At 41.9% G+C, this 17808-nt stretch overlaps 1 protein-coding gene across 1 annotated transcript; it reads left to right on the top strand.

The window, feature by feature from the left end:
* The first annotated feature begins 2202 nt into the window (after nucleotides 1-2202).
* LOC124991082 (olfactory receptor 2A1/2A42-like) lies at nucleotides 2203-3141 on the top strand. Its single transcript, XM_047561791.1, has one exon. It carries the CDS (start codon nucleotides 2203-2205, stop codon nucleotides 3139-3141), a length of 939 nt encoding a protein of 312 aa, XP_047417747.1.
* The last annotated feature ends 14667 nt before the right edge of the window (nucleotides 3142-17808 follow it).

The raw sequence follows: 17808 nt of genomic DNA, 5'->3' as shown, positions 1-17808 counted from the left end.
AATATCTAATGGTTCATTGATTTAAAATCCAAAATGTAACTGAAAAATGAGTGAAGAAATTGTCTAAGCAAAACATTACTTCTTGGTCAAAAAGTGTGACCAGAAAAATGAATTATTGCCTAATGGTGTATCGGAGAGCATGAATCAGAGTAAGAAGAGCTTGTCAGAGATCCTAGTTGGAAGAGCTATTGATTACTGATCACCCAAACATCCATGTGGACTGTAGGGGCTCAGCCACCAGTGGCTAGGGTCCTTGTGCCCCCATTCCCCTAATTTCCTTCCTCTGAAGGTCATTATGTATGCACTGCCACAAAGCTGCCCCTCTGGCCTCAGGTCTACACTCCAGAGTGGTCACCTCCATTCTTGTCCTAGTCTTTTCCCAGACAGGAACCTTTTAAAACTGACTTCATTTGGGTCACTGAGTTAGTCAAGTCCTCCTGCCCTGCATCTGGGAGATTACATCAGGACACTTGCAGACCCCAAACTCTCCAGTCGTGTGTTCCCCGATATTGTCTTGCTTTCAATCTGTAGATGGTCCATCTCATCAGTTACAGGTGGGTTTTGCAAGTCAGTTTCTCAGAACACAGTTCTGTCTTCCATATGTAAGTGGTTCTGGGAACACACTTGACAGCATCCTTGGTGTGATGATGGTTACCATAGGGACTGGCCAAAACCAATGTCATTCCTCACATCAATCACAGGAAAGTGCTAAGTATCATTATTTGCCCCTGACAAACGTTTGCTGTAGAAACCATGTTAAACTTCAACATGATCCCTGAAGCGAACATTATCCAAGATCGAAGGTCAAAAAGTCAGTCATCCATTTATTGTACCACCAATTAATTTATCTATGGAGAATCTTATCAAGAATTCATTGAAGCGCATATCTGTCAAGTGACCAATAGACTGAATTATCAATTGATTAATAATTTCTTGCTATTATCTATTTATAAAGTGTCAGTTCTTGTGGTTGAGGTCAGCCAGTTTTTTGGTTTAAATAGAAAATTACTGTGTTTGGAATTTCAGGTAGAGGGTAAGTTAGAAATGAAGGTTTGAATTAATAGCAAAGTGAGCCTATTTCATTCCATGCTATGTCTTTTCTGAGAGCATCTACCAGGGAGGTCTGTGCAGACAGTTCCTGGGAATGTGTCCTGTGTTTCCACACCATGTCCATAGGCACCTGCTAGGCCACCCTCCTGTTCCTTCAGAGCTCATGGAAACACACATTTGCAACAGTGCACACTGAGGTCAGGCATTTGCTAGGGGGATGCTTGATGAAACACAATTTGTCCTAGTCTCTATGGGTTGCAATAGAAAAATTCTTATGGTGAATGAGTAAATCTGTGAATCACCAAGTTGACCAGTTGCCAAATTACCAAATGTTGGTTTGTTCCCATTTTTCAAGAAAATGATACCCATCTTTATAGATGTGTACCCTTATTTAATACATGAGTGTATATGTTTACATAGAAATAAATATAGATACATACATTATTGGGCATACATTATCTATACATGCATGCAAGCATCATATCACTGCCCTCTTCCTCTACTCCCTAACTCAAAGCATTCCACATTGTATGCATGCAACAAAATATCATAGCATACACCAAAACTCCACACAATCATGATTTGTCAATCAAAAAGGAAATTAATTAAAAAAAACCACTGTTTCATAATTTGTTTTGTGGGATGTCATATATAATGCAATCTTTAGAATCTAGTGACAATTTAAATACTTAGAAAAACTCAATTGTGATTCCTACCAAAGTAGTTACAATTCTTTTCTTTTATGGGACTATTCTCATTTTAAAAGTTATTCCATAGGTGTCTCTACTTTCCAGTATTACAGATTTGCACATATGAAGCTCTGAGACAATTTGTTATTTTATTTGTATGAGTTTTCTAGTTCTTAATTGCATCAATGTTAAAGCCTCCAGGTAATTAATCCCTGATAACATATTTTTCTTTTAAACCTTAGATGTCAGAATAAAATATTAACTTGTAGATAGACAATTAAAATTTTTAACAGGTAATACTTCATTTACTTATGTATTTGCTTATAACTGACTGGTTCTTAATAAATTTTCACATATCTAAAACCTATAAAATAATAAATATTTTATTTTTAATTTTTAAAACATTTTAATGTTTTAAAATGATCATGTCACATAGCTCTCTGACACTCTCTTTAATAGTGAAATGGAGGAAAATCAGACAATGGTCACAGAGTTCATCCTACTGGGATTTTGTCTTGGCCCAAGGATTCATTTTGTACTTTTTGGAATTTTCTTCCTCTTCTACGCCTGCACCCTGCTGGGGAATGGGGCCATCCTGGGCCTCATCTGCCTGGACCCCAGACTGCACACGCCCATGTACTTCTTCCTCTCCCACCTGGCCATGGTCGACATCGCCTATGCCTGCAACACGGTGCCCCGGATGCTGCTGAACCTCCTGGACCCAGCCATGCCCATCTCCTTCGGGGGCTGCATGACCCAGACCTTTCTCTTTTTGACTTTTGCACACACAGAATGTCTCCTCCTGGTGGTGATGTCCTATGATCGGTATGTGGCCATCTGCCAACCCCTTCGATATTCTGCCATCATGGGCTGGAGAGTCTGCATCACTCTGGTAGCTACTTCTTGGGCAGGTGGCTCCCTCCTGGCTCTGGTCCACGAGGTCCTCCTCCTGAAGCTGCCCTTCTGTGGGCCTCACAAGATCAACCACTTCTTCTGTGAGATCCTGTCTGTCCTCAAGCTGGCCTGTGCTGACACCAGGCTCAACCAAGTCGTCATCTTTGCTGCTTCTGTGTTCATCTTGGTGGGGCCCCTGTGCTGGGTGCTGGCGTCCTACATGCGCATCCTGCTGGCCATCCTAAGGATCCAGTCAGGGGAGGGCCGCAGGAAGGCCTTCTCCACCTGCTCCTCCCACCTCTGCGTGGTGGGGCTCTTCTTTGGCAGTGCCATCGTCATGTACATGGCCCCCCAGTCCCGCCACCCTGAGGAGCAGCAGAAGGTCCTTTTCCTATTTTACAGTTTTTTCAACCCCATGCTGAACCCCCTGATCTACAGCCTGAGGAACGCAGAGGTCAAGGGGGCCCTGCGGAGAGTACTGTGCAAAGGTCATTCCCAGCTGCTCTGACGTTTGAATCACCAGCTTCAGTAGTCCTTGGGAATCTTGGTGCATAATTAATGTCTATAAGCAGAAATTTCACTCATATTTTCATATCTCTGTCTGAATAGGACCGGAGCCAGCCCTTCCTCTTCCTCTCAAGGAATAATTTTAGATACTTTCATATCACTGGCTGTAGTTTTAGATGTGCTCATATCTCTGGCTTTCCACAAACTGAAGTTGGATCAAATACACTTTTTCATTTCTCATTGAATTGAGAATTGAGTACTGGATGAATTTTAAAACTCTTTTAATTCATTGTCGGGGTCCCAAGAGTTGAGCATATTCCACCAACCTCCTTCACCGGATTGTATGGATGTGCTAACTGCATAAGTCATAATATTTAGAAGAGAAAACCAAAAAGGCTGCAGCCAAAGGCAGTCACCCCAAGCCCAGCCACACCTGGATCCACTCTCTCATGGTCACACCTGCCCATCCAAGGACCGCTCAGGCCTTTCTAGCTACTCGTGCTGCATGCCACTAAGAAATCCTAGATGAAAGTTACTGATGCTTCTTAGGGAGTGAACTTGTGAATCTGAGTGAAGAAAGGAAATTCAAACATGATGTGTGAGAGAAAGGAGAGAGGGGAAGAGAAAGGCCTCCAGACGGCATGGGAACAGTGAGCATCATTCACAAAGGTGGGCAACGGGTTCAGGGACAGCTGGTGAAGGGGTAGGATTCCTCTCCTGAATAGACTGAAGACTGCCTGTGTGGTTTTAGGATTAACCAGAGGACTCTGAAGGTTGAGCTGTGAGTTATGTGTGCACACTCCCTCTGCACGGAGTTTCCCAGGGTCTTCTCATCAGCACGTCCATCCTTGTTAGTCCAGTAGACCATTTTCCTCCCCTGAATGTCTACCCCTCAAAGAGGAAATTCCAGCCGAAAGTGTGCCTTGCCAGCCAGTGAGCCATGGGGTGGACTGATTTTGGTCATATGAGCTACTTGATTAGGGATGAGCCCCATACATGGCAGGTGGCTTCTCAGAGTGTTACCTATAAAATTCCTGTATTAACCTGCCCTGAGATGAGGCGGACCACTTGCATCTAGGGTCTTTCTCGATTCTACCAGGAGAGCAAATATAGGACTAGTTGGGGGTTAGCATGTACTTGACTCAACTATACTTAATGTTTGTGGATGGAGATATTCAGGTGATTTCAGAACATAAAACAAAATAGGTTTTTATAATCACAGTTAACATTGTGATTCATCATTTATGAAGTAGTGTGTACTATATATTGATAGCTCTTTACAATGAAGTATTTCATTTAGTCGTTATAACAAATCCATGCAGAGGTTCTATTATCACTCTGTTTTATATGTGTGCAATGCAGGAATTAGCACATGTGGACTTCCACTTATTCTGACTCCCAAGTCCTCAGGACTTAAACACAATGACATACAGTAGTTATCAACATCAGTGTTATCCAAAAAAGAACAATGCTAATGATCTTAAGGAAGGATGTGCTGAGTGAAGGAGCACTTCTTTAGAGCTGATCTAAGCTCCATGAAGCCTGGTGGAACAGGGGTGACATAGGAAAGGAGGAGGTGTGCAGAGTCACACAGTGCTTTGGGTTTTAGAGGAGTGTGGAGCTTGAAGAAGACATGAACAAGAGTTGTTCTCTTTCAGAATGGAGATTTAGTCCAGCTGAGACCTGAGACCAAGCTACTCCTACTCGGTTTTTCTCTATCTCCATGAGTCGTGGGGTGGTAGGGGATGTCTTTAGATACAAAAAGGTCTACATCTGTGAAAGGAAGCAGCTTGACTCTAAGCTGATATGTGAAAAAAAGTGAAAGTGTTAGCCAGAAAGAACTCCGACTCCATGGAGCAGGGGTGCGTGGCCAGGAGAGTCCGGGAGATGAGCTGAATGGTGAAATGACAATGGAAGGGAAGTCAGATGGTCTGTTCACATTGCCTCAACCATCAAGCTGAAGTAGAGTGGAGGCTGTTTAGCATTTTACCTAAAATAGCTGCTTTCTGAGACAAGGGAATTTGGAGTCTTTAGTACATAAATACCACCTGAAAGGTTGCTGATATCCATCAAACTTATAAACATGGGCAAGCATTACACTTCTAATTGTTCACTTGTTACTTTTAGTTCTAAACAGAGTGATTCCTTGCAGAAGTTTCTTCTGTGGTGAAAATTAATAATAATGTCTCATTCACAGTGACAACATAGAGATTGCAAAGATACCAGGAGAAGTTGTTTACTACTTAATATAAAAAAAAAAAGATGACCATGTCTATTTCTTCCTGTCTTATAGAACAGAGGTCCTGGGTCTTATTTCAAAAGGAGCATGCAATGTCACTAAAGCTTTTAGCCATGGTATGCCAAGATAGTGCATGTGCTAGCATCTCTTGTCTCTGGCAAGAGTATGGGAATAGGCAGGGCTGTGACTACTGAAGATGATAGGAAAGGGTCTCTGGGTGGCAGTCAGTCCCTGAGCCACCTGAAGTTGTCCCCCATAGTCACTGACATGTGGATTGGTCACTGCCAAAATGTATCTCCAGAGCTATTCCTTATTCCATGCCAGGGAGTATAGACCAGTTCTTCGCAGATGTTAGCGTGCACACAAATCATCTGGAGAACTTGTGAAGACAGAGGTCCTGCTGCAGTGGATCTGAATGGGATGGGCAGAAATTCAAATTTCAGACCATCTCACGTATCCTGCTGATGGGCCGATCTGCAGGCCCGCTTTGAATATCAATGATGAGGCAGCATTGTTAGGTCTTCTCAGGGGAAAAAAAATGGAAGAAAACTGAAGGAAAATGTTTGCATTTGATCTCACAGGACTATGTGAACCATAAGACTATGAGGCTTTCTCTGACTACAGGAAAGCCTCCATTTTCTTTGCCCTCTTGATGAATGTTGGCTGTAGTGCTGGCTCAGTTTGTTTTGCTGTTTTGGTTTTTGCCTGTTGTCTCTGTTTGTGGTTTAATTTTCATAACTTGTGGGACTAGGAGGAGAGAAGTACTGTTAGGTATAGTCGGGTTTGGTCCTTGGAGGGCTGACTCAGAGTCAGGGTGTTTGGGTTTGATCAGAAATTGGAAAAAAAGAAGAAAAGGTGATTTTAGTACTCTTATTGCTCGCACACACAGAACACTTCACGTGGGACATTAGATGTGTGTGTGTGGTGGGGGTTTCCCCATATGGCAAGCAGCTAATTCTCCACTGGAAACCAGCCAGTTGTCCCCTAATTCACTTCAGTTCTGACATGTTCTATACAGAGATCATGTCAGATCTCACGAGTTAAGGGCTTGGCACAGAGACCACACACACACACACACACACACACACACACACTCAGATGGCATCACAAGCCCCAGGTGTGAACTGTGCCCCTGAATGACTCCCAGGATTCAGGATTCCCACTCTGTCACTGCAGGTCTGGGGGCTGCACGCATTTTCCTGCTCATAGCCCTTGGGTGAAATATGACCCCACCTAAGTGTAAGAGGGTTGCAAGGGGCAGTCCCATGCTGGAGTTAGGGCCAGAGACAGCCGTCCACCAGGAAGGGCAGCCGGGGTCTTTCAAGGCAGGATACCTCAGTGAAGGCAACTGCAGCTGCTGAAGCAAATGGACCCGAAACTCACGCTCTCCGGGCTGCCTCATTGACTCACTGGTTCTGTGGATTATAAATGAGCTTCTTCCCTGCGACACACCTGCTCGGGGATAAGAATTAGAACATTACCCTCATCGGTCTCTACTCTTGGCTCCTCTCTCCTGCCGTCCCGCAGGTTCTGGCTCCTAAGTCTTTCTTCCGAAATTAGTAGATGCTTTTACAAACCTCGGAGGATGGTTCCTGTTGAGCAGAGGTTACATCCACCCGTTTCATGTGAGGTGTCATCTGTGTTATCTCAAATCGATCCTATGGTTAAATTCTAGAAGTACTTCAATCATGAAAGTTATACCTGTCTAACTATATCAAATACTCAGCCCTCGCATAATATAAATGTTTTTATTTCAATTGATACTGAGTGTGTCGCCTCTGTGCTGAATTCTTCCTTGTTTTTATATGTCATTTTTACTATTTTCAAATAATAAAAGCTATCAAGATAAAAACTATCTCAATTTACTGTTAACAAAATATAGACACCATTGAGCTATAACTACTGACATTTATGTTTTTTTAAAGAACTTTCTTATTAGTTTGTGTGATATTCTCAAATGTTAAACTTAGTTTTTTAAATAACTCATTTTTGTACATGTGTTTACATTTGGCGTTCTTGAGGTGCTTATAACATAGAAATGTGTTCTCTAAAACCCTTGCGCACGCAGGGTTCAGTTGCTGCTTGCTCCTGGAGGGCAGCGTCCTCAATCCATCAGCTGGCAGTGATGTGAACAGCTGAGCATCTTCTCACCTGAGCCCTGACTGGTCTCAGCCAGCCAGTGGGTTTCCTTCCTATATGTTTATGTTTTGCCATGTTTATGTTCCCCTCTGAAAGCTTGTAGAAGCAGAGGCCACCTCAACTCGACATGGAACAGAAAACACATCACTGGATGAGACACATTTCCTAGATTTTACTGAGTTTTGCATAAGATTTTGTGTTTACCTCATTTAAGTTCAAACCTTCTACATTTTACCCTAAAATGACTTTCAGTTTATATGGTAAGGAATATAAGAAGAAAACATACCGTAAACTTTTAATTTGAACAAGATTTCACAGGGGTTTTATCTTTACCTGGGTATGAAGAGTAATAAAGAAGAAAAGGCTCTAATGTTATGGATTGCCTTCCCCGTAACAGCTGTTGGATCAGGAGCAGTCTTTGGGCATCCCTAAAGAAGTGCATGCTTCTTCTCAGGTGGATTTGCAGAGCCAGAGCACAGGCGTGCATACTCTCCAAACACACTAAGTGTGCAGGATGCCGTCTCAGGTTTGTGCCACAACCAACAGATCAAGTTGGCAGTGTAATAAACTCAGCAGTTTGTAAAATGTACAATGACTTGGTATGAAATTCTTTTTTTTTTTTTATTGTAAACCAATGGGATACATGTTGTTTCTCTGTTTGTACATGGCGTAAAGGCACACCATTTGTGTAATCATAAATTTACATAGGGTAATGTTGTTTGATTCATTCTGTTATTTTTTCCCTTCCCCCCAACCCCTCCCACCCCACTTTTCCCTCTACACAGTCCTTCCTTCCTCCATTCTTGACCCACTCCCTAGCCCTAACTCTAACCCTAACAATAACCCCTCCCACCCCCCATTAAGTGTCATCATCCACTTATTAGTGATATCATTCATCCTTTGGTTTTTTGAGATTGGCTTATCTCACTTAGCATGATATTCTCCAATTTCATCGATTTGCCTGCAAATGCCATAATTTTATCATTCTTTATGGCTGAGTAATATTCCATTGTATATATATACCACGGTTTCTTTATCCATTCATCAATTGAAGGACATCTAGGTTGGTTCCACAATCTGGCTATTGAGAACTGAGCGGCTATGAACATTGATGAGGCTGTATCTCTGTAATATGCTGATTTTAAGTCCTTTGGGTATAGGCCAAGGAGTGGGATAGCTGGGTCAAATGGTGGTTCCATTCCAAGTTTTCTCAGGAGTCTCCACACTGCTTTCCAGAGTGGTTGCACTAATTTGCAGCCCCACCAGCAATGTATGAGTGTACCTTTCTCCCCACATCCTCGCCAACACCTCTTGTTGCTTGTATTCTTGATAATCGCCATTCTAATTGGGGTGAGATGAAATCTTAGGGTGGTTTTGATTTGCATTTCTCTTATTACTAGAGATGTTGAACATTTTTCCATATGTTTGTTGATTGCTTGTAGATCTTCTTCTGTGAAGTGTCTATTCATTTCCTTAGCCCATTTGTCGATTGGATTATTTGCATTCTTGGTGTAGAGTTTTTTGAGTTCTTTATAGATTCTGGAGATTAGTGCTCTATCTGAAGTATGATTGGCAAAGATTTTCTCCCACTCTGTAGACTCTTTCTTTGCATTGCTGATAGTTTCCCTTGCTGAGAGAAAGCTTTTTAGTTTGAATCTATCCCAGTTATTGATTCTTGCTTTTATTTCTTGTGCTATGGGAGTCCTGTTGAGGAAGTCTGGTCCTAAGCCAACATGTTGAAGCTCTGGATCTACTTTTTCTTCTATAAGATGCAAGGTCTCTGGTCTGATTCCGAGGTCCTTAATCCATTTTGAGTTTAGTTTTGTGCATGGTGAGAGATATGGGTTTAGTTTCATTCTGTTGCATATGGATTTCCAATTCTCCCAGCACCATTTGTTGAAGAGGCTATCTTTTCTCCATTGCATATTTTTGGCCCCTTTGTCTAGTATGAGAAAATTGTATTTATTTGGGTTTGTGTCCATGTCCTCTAATCTGTACCATTGATCCACCTTTCTATTTTGGTACCAATACCATGCCGTTTTTGTTACTATTGCTTTGTAGTAGAGCTGAAGATCTGGTATTGCGATACCCCCTGCTTCACTCTTTCTGCCAAGGATTGCTTTAGCTATTCTGGGGTTTTTATTCTTCCAGATGAATTTCATAATTGCTTGCTCTATTTCTGTAAGGTACATCATTGGGATTTTAATTGGAATTGCATTGAATCTGTATAGCACTTTAGGTAGTATGGCCATTTTGACAATATTAATTCTTCCTATCCAAGAACATGGGAGATCTTTCCATCTTCTAAGGTTTTCTTTAATTTCTTTCTTTAGTGTTCTGTAGTTCTGATTGTAGAGGTCTTTCACCTCTTTTGTGAGATTGATTCCCAAGTATTTTATTTTTTTCGATGCTATTGTGAATGGGGTACTTTTCCTAATTTCTCTTTCTGAAGATTCATCACTTATGTATAAAAATGCCTTAGATTTATGTGCATTGATCTTATATCCGGCTACTTTACTGAATTCACTTATGAGATCTAAAAGTTTTCTGGTGGAATTTCCTGGTTCCTCTAAGTATATAATCATATCATCAGCAAATAGGGATAGTTTGAGTTCTTCTTTTCCCATTCGTATCCCTTTAAATTCTTTGGTCTGTCTAATTGCTCTGGCTAGAGTTTCAAGGACGATATTGAAAAGAAGTGGTGAAAGAGGGCATCCCTGCCTTGTTCCAGTTTTTAGGGGGAATGCTTTCAGTTTTTCAACATTTAGAATGATATTAGCCATGGGCTTAGCATAGATGGCCTTTACAATGTTAAGGAATGTTCCCGCTATCCCTATTTTTTCTAGTGTTTTGAGCATGAAGGAGTGCTGTATTTTATCAAATGCTTTTTCTGCATTTGAAATAATCATTTGATTCTTGACTTTAAGTCTATTGATATGGTGAATTACATTTATTGATTTCCTGATGTTGAACCAACCTTGCATCCCTGGGATGAAACCCACTTGATCATGGTGCACTATCTTTTTAATATGTTTTGTATGCGATTTGCTAAAATTTTGTTGAGAATTTTTGCATCGATGTTCATTAAGGATATTGGTCTGAAATTTTCTTTCCTCGATGTGTCTCTGTCTGGTTTAGGTATCAGGGTGATATTGGCTTCATAGAATGAGTTTGGGAGGGTTCCCTCCTCTTCTATTTTATGGAATACTTTTAGGAGTATTGGAATGAGCTCTTCTTTAAAGGTCCTGGTCCTGGACTTTTCTTTGTTGGTAGGCTTTTGATGACTTCTTCTATTTCATTACTTGAAATTGATCTATTTAAATTGTATATGTCCTCCTCGTTCAATTTAGGCAATTCCTATGTCTCTAGAAACCTGTTGATGTCTTCAAAATTTTCTATTTTGTTGGAGTATAGATTTTCAAAATAGCTTCTAATTATGTTTTGTATTTCAGTCGTGTCTGTTGTGATATTTCCTTGTTCATTCCGAATTTTAGTGATTTGGGTTTTCTCTCGTCTTCTCTTTGTTAGTGTGGCTAAAGGTTTATCAATTTTGTTTATTTTTTCGAAGAACCAAGTATTTATTTTGTCAATTTTTTGTATTGTTTCTTTCGTTTCAATTTTGTTGATTTCAGCTCTGAGTTTAACTATTTCCTGTCTTCTACTACTTTTGGTGTTGGTCTGTTCTTCTTTTTCTAGGGCTTTGAGCTGTAGTGTTAGGTCGTTTATTTGTTGAGTTTTACTTCTTTTATTAAATGCACTCCACGAAATAAATTTTCCTCTAAGTACTGCTTTCATAGTGTCCCAGAGATTTTGATATGATGTTTCTTTGTTCTCATTTACCTCTAAGAATTTTTGAATTTCCTTCCTAATATCTTCTGTTATCCATTCATCCCTATAATAGCATATTGTTTAATCTCCAGGTGTTGGAGTAGTTTCTGTTTTTTACTCTTTCATTTATTTCTAACTTCAATCCATTATGATCTGATAGAATACAAGGTAGTGTCTCTATCTTCTTGCATTTGCTAACATTAGCTTTGTGGCATAATATATGGTCTATTTTAGAGAAGGATCCATGTGCTGCTGAGAAGAAAGTGTATTCGCTCTTGGTTGGATGGTATATTCTATAAATGTCTGTTAAGTCTAAATTATTGATTGTGTTATTGAGATCTATGTTTTCTTTGTTCAATTTTTGTTTGGAAGATCTGTCCAGTGGTGAGAGAGGCATGTTAAAATCACCTAGTATTATTGTGTTACGGTCTATTTGGTTTCTAAAATTGAGAAGGATTTGTTTGACATACATGGATGAGCCACTGTTTGGGGCATAGATGTTTATGATTGTTATATCTTGCTGATTTATGCTTCCCTTAAGCAGTATGAAATGTCCTTCTTTATCCCTTCTGACTAACTTTGGCTTGAAGTTCACGTTATCTGAAATGAGGATGGATACTCCAGTTTTTTTGCTGAGTCCATGTTCATGGTATGTTTTTCCCCATCCTTTCACCTTTAGTCTATGGGTATCTCTTTCTATGAGGTGAGTCTCTTGCAGGCAACATATTGTTGGATCTTTCTTTTTAATCCATTCTGCCAGTCTATGTCTTTTGATTGATGAATTTAGGCCGTTAAAATTCAGGGTTATTATTGAGATAGGATTTGTATTCCCGGTCATTTGGTTCATTTTTTAAAATTTTATTTATTTATTTATTTATTTTTTGACACACCTTGGTTCCTCCTTTATTTGACAGTTCCTTTAGGATAATTCCCCCCTTTGCTGATTTGCTTATTTATTTTTTATCTCTTCCTCATAGAATATTTTGCTGAGAATGTTCTGTAATGCTGGCTTTCTTTTTGTAAATTCTTTTAGCTTTTGTTTATCATGGAATGATTTTATTTCATCGTCAAATTTGAAGGTAAGTTTTGATGAGTATAAGATTCTTGGTTGGCATCCATTTTCTTTCAGAGCTTGAAAAATGTTGTTCCAGGCCCTTCTAGTTTTTAGGGTCTGGATTGAAAAATCTGCTGATATCCATATTGGTTTCCCCCTGAATGTAATTTGGTTCTTTTCTCTCACAGCCTTTAAAATTCTGTCTTTATTTTGTATGTTAGGTATTTTCATTATAATGTGCCTTGGTGTGGGTCTGTAGTAATTTCGTGTATTTGGAGTCCTATAAGCCTCTTGAACTTGATTTTCCATTTCATTCTTCAGATTTGGGAAATTTTCTGATATTTCATTGAATAGATTGTTCATTCCTTTGGTTTGTTTCTCTAAGCCTTCCTCAATCCCAATAATTCTCAAATTTGGCCTTTTCATGATATCCCATAGTTCTTGCAGATTCTGTTCATGATTCCTTACCATCTTCTCTGTTTGTTCAACTTTGTTTTCAAGGTTAAATATTTTGTCTTCAATATCTGAGGTTCTGTCTTCCAGGTGTTCTATCCTATTGGTTATGCTTTCTATGGAGTTCTTAATTTGGTTTATTGTTTCCTTCATTTCAAGGATTTCTGTTTGGTTTTTTTTCAATATCTCTAAGTCTTTATTGAAATGATCTTTTGCTTCCTGTATTTGCTCCTTTAACTGCCAATTGGTGCTATCATTCAATGCCTGCATTTGCTCTTTCATCTCATCATTCAATGCCTGCATTTGCTCTTTCATCTCATCGTTTGCTTCTCTGATCATTTTAATTATGTACATTCTGAATTCCCTTTCTGTCATTTCTTCTGCCATGCTGTCATTGGATTTTATTGATGTAACATCTAAATTTGTTTGGGGCATTTTCTTCCCTTGTTTTCTCATATTGTTCAGGAATCAGTGGGTCATTAAGATATTGCAGATTTCCTGTATTGACTTATAATGTCCCTGAAGATTGCTAGTGTATCCCCTCTTATCCTTCAGTAGCCTGATGTCTTAGAGGAAGTTGATACTGCGGTGCTCCACAAAGAAGCTGCCTCTCTAGGGGTGATGACCCTCAGGTGGGGTATATTCCCTGATAGTGGGCAGAGGTGCCTCCACTTGTTGACCAATGGTCATCCAAAGGGGAACTAGGCTGCAGGCTGAGGCAAGGCCTGTTTGGGCCTATGTCTCTGGTTTTACCGTTCTTGTGGAAAAACCTCACCCGGCAGGGAAGACTCACCCGGTGGGGACGTCTCACTGGTCAGTTCCCCTCCTAGAGGTTCCCCTCAATCTACAACTACTGCCTGGGCTGGGCTGTCTTCCTCTGCAACATTCCCTGGGGCCCGGACCTACCTCCTGGGCCTGGGAGCCTCACCCTTCGCAGACGAGTCTCCTTAGGCTGCCTCTCCTCAGAGACTCTGCCCACAGTCCTGGAAACTTCGCTCCGCCCCTAGGCGTGTCTCTGTGTGGCTCTTCCACCAAGAAGCCGCCTAAGTCCTGGGACCCTGCTCTGCACCTAATCGCCTGGCTATGCGGTCCCTCCTCTGAGCCACCACCTGGAGCCCCGTACAATAGCTCCGAGTCCCAGAGACCCGCCACACACCTCTTCCTCCCAACAGCCGACCGGTTTCCGACACAGTCACTAGGAGTCCAAGCAACTCACTTCGTGTCTCCTCCTCCCGCCAACTGCCCGTAGCCCTAGGCAGTCACTCCGAGTCCAGGTGACCCGCCCTGTTCCTCCTCCTCCTCGGAGTAGCCCCCCAGGTGTTCAGGAGCGGTCGCTCGGAGACCAAGCGACCCACCGCACTCCTCCTCCAGGCAGGCCACCAGTGTTCAGGAGCAGACGCTTTGAGTCCAATCAACTCACCACGCAGCTCCTCCTCTGGCAACCGCCTGTGGCTCTGATGCAGTCGCTCCTAGACCAAGCAACCCGCCGTGCTCCTCCTCTTCCTCCGGGCAACCTCCCAGTGTTCGGAAGCGATCGTTCTGGGTCTAAACAGCTCGCCACGCAGCTCCTCCTCAGGCCGCCGCCCAGAGCCCCAGTGGTTGCTCCGAGTCCAAGCGCTGTGCTGAGCCGCCTCCTCTACGATGATCCCAGTTGTCCGTGTTTACCGCTCCAGCGGGGGGAGGGGTGTCTCGCGGAGCAACTCTACTTCACAAAGTTCCCTGCGTTCCGGGGCTACTGCCCCATCCGGGACGCCTACCCAATGGGAGAGAGTCACCCAGTGGCTTTGAGTTGGTCCCAAGTCTCTCACTATCTTCTCTTTTGAATCCTGTGTCCTGGAGCAACATGAAATGCAGTCGCCCTCTAGTCTGCCTTCTTGAAAACCTCCCAGTATGAAATTCTTATTGCTCCTGTTCTGGTACGTGAAAGAAAGGTTAAGAATAATGAGTGCCTTCTCTAGCAAGTATCTCCATCCTCCTGGAAGAGGCCGTGTTGATTAGGGAAGTTGCCCTGCGAGGCTCTTCACCCCGGGAGAACATCGACTGACTCCAGCACCACCCACGGATGACCTGCATGGGTGGTTTGTGCCCAGGAAGACCCTCCCTTCAGGCAGGTCCTAATGAGCCCACTGGGACATCTCCCCTCTCATGGACTGCTTGCTGGTTCCAGGCCTCCCAACCTGCTCTCCCCAGCATCTCCACACCTTGGAGTGTTTCTTGTAATACGATGTTTCCAGGGTCCCTTCCTCCCACTTGTGATGACACAGACATTACAAATGACATCCAGGAAAAGCTGAACTGCAGAGGTGGATGCCAGGAGCTCGTTCATGGTCACATGGTCCTAATTCCTGGCATGTTCCTTGGAACCATCTAGAGACTGGGATTCACGAGATTCAAATGTCAAGCATTCTGGGGTCTATAATGAGAGCTGTTGCCCCAGAGGTGTGCTTTGTGCCTGTCTTTCTCTTCCTAATTGTGTGTCCTGCTGAGGACAAGAACAGAAACACAACAAGACAATTGCTTTGTCTCTTCTTCCCAGCAGAGGTAGGCATGCTCAAAGTCTCGTGACTCAGCTCTCCAGTGAGTCCTCAGGAACTGCCAACTAGACTGAGCCCATCAGAGAATAAAACCTTTTCTGAGGATTTTGTTGCATTTCCATCAGGAACAAGGAGAGGGTTCTGCAGCTGCCACAGAATCTCTGAGAATCAGGACCCTCTTCCAACCTTCAACTGCTTCTCCTTCTGAGGTCCTTGAGCCCAAATGTGAGAGCTAACCAGGTTGCTTTATTTTATTTTACCATGAATTCTGCTTAGACATGTTTGAGGATGAAATTTTTTGTTGTTGTGAATTTTCATTCTCACAGTTCAAGCATTGGTAAGGGAATTCATCTCTCTCTTAATGCATGCTGATTGTTTTTATGCTATGGGGACAGTTTATGGAAAAGTTAATGCTAACTTCGATGTATTTTCCCCAAATGATGTAAGTACACATTTCATCCCCTGGCATTCCTGGGCATTGGTTCAAAACCCTCTGAGGATACTGAAATCTGCAGTTGCTCAGATCCCATGTATGAAATGGCAGAGCACGTACCTGGATTCTCCATACTCCTCCCATGAGCTTTATTGTCATCACGAGAGCACTCTAATGCCCTATGCAGAGTAAGTGCCACATAAATAGCTGTTCAGTCATTAAGCTATAGTGATTAGGGAATAATAAGAGACTGTCTGCGCGGCAGGTGCAGTGGTACATTCTTACAGCCCTTGCCACTCAGGAGGCTGAAGCTAGAGGACTGTTTGAGCCAGGGAGTTCAAGACCCAGCCTGGTCAAACTTCTCTCAGAAAAACATAAGACAGTTTGTACATGTTCAGTATGGCTACAATGTTTCTCAGAATATTTTGCTCTTGGTCGTTTGAATCTACAGATGCAAATCCTGCAGATGTAAAGGGCTGACTGGATAGAATTAGGTTAATTCTGTTTTATAGAGTGGAAAAATAGCAGCAGGATAGCAATAAACTCATGAGCATTGATGCTAAAAAATGATATATTATCTAGAAAATCATCTAGTTGACTTCCACTTTCATAATTATAATCACTTATACTTTTATATCCTTGAAGCCCAATGACTTTAAAGGATAATGGCTAGTTGAGCAGATGGCTTTCTGGGACTCCTGTGAATACAGAGGCCAGTCTTGTCAAGTTCACACTGCCCTAGGCTCTCCGAGAAGTTGTTAAAGACGGTTACTAATTGATCTCGGTTATTGAGTGTTTGCTGCATTCCAGGAATGTGTTCAATATATAACAGAAATGATCTCAATCTTCATCACACCTCTCAAAATATGTACTACTGTTCTTCTTTTAAGAAAAGGAAACTGAGGCTCAGAGAGATTAAGACAGACACTCAAGGTCCTGTAACTAATAAATGAGTGTCTGAACCCTAAGCCCACACTCTTGTTTTGAGACAGTGTACATCTGGCCTGTCACCTCTGCTTTCCGAGTCCTGGAACTGGGCACACATCACCACACCCAGACCACACTATCTCCCTGCTGCCTCTAGTGCGTTCAGTGTTTCCTTTGTCTGAGAATCTGATTCAAGGGAGAAGGCGGGGAGTTCATTAGGGTTTTGTTTCCTCGGATTTAATCAAATCATTATTTAATCAATCAATCAATATTTATTGAATATCTATTATGTTCCAGGAATGAAGTAAAGGCAAAAATATCATAATCATTTTATAGTGTACTAAGTCAAAAATATTTCTTTAAGGGTACATTTTAAGCACAAATTCTGAAGAAATTAATTATGAAGCACAGGTAGATAGTCCTTATTGGCCATTATGGAATCGAGAAAGGATGTGTCAGCATCCCAGGTAAGTGGGTGGGCAGATAGTATTGCTACTGTGGATTCTAAGACAGAATGTTCTCAGGTTGCTTACAAGAGAGTCAACCTGAATGCAGACTTCCTCTAAGAAACCATTGGAAAATATTGGAACCATTGGCAATTCTCCGGAAATACTGAGGAGATGCATGCTGGGGAGGCAGAAAAGGGATTTGGAGAATGGAAAACTGTAGGACAGAGAGGAGAAAACCTGCAAATGGAGAGAAGGAAGGATACTGCAGGATAAAGACAATAAAATAGGGTGGAACAAGAAGAGGCCCAGGAACCCACAGCCATCGGGAGACAGAGGAGGATTCTACCGAGTGCATTACATATTTCTTGTTGCCATCCAATACTTCAGTTCAGCTAAGCGTTTAAAAGTAGCTCTCATTTTAGGAATGCTGTATGATTCATGCCCAAAACATTAAAAAGGAGCTCATTGGCTCCTCCAATCTCGAGTTTTACTTTTTGGGACACAGGTCCATCTAGTGCCGACAGGTTTGTTCAGGTAGAAAGAAATGATTTCAGTCTTGGGTATTTACTTTGAAACCACAGAGATGCCATAGAATCTATTAGTCATCAAATA

Source organism: Sciurus carolinensis, chromosome 8, assembly GCF_902686445.1.
Source record: "Sciurus carolinensis chromosome 8, mSciCar1.2, whole genome shotgun sequence".
In the NCBI taxonomy this organism is placed as follows: Eukaryota; Metazoa; Chordata; class Mammalia; order Rodentia; family Sciuridae; genus Sciurus; species Sciurus carolinensis.
Note: the sequence above shows the minus strand (reverse complement) of the source record. Positions and strands in the feature narration are given on the sequence as shown.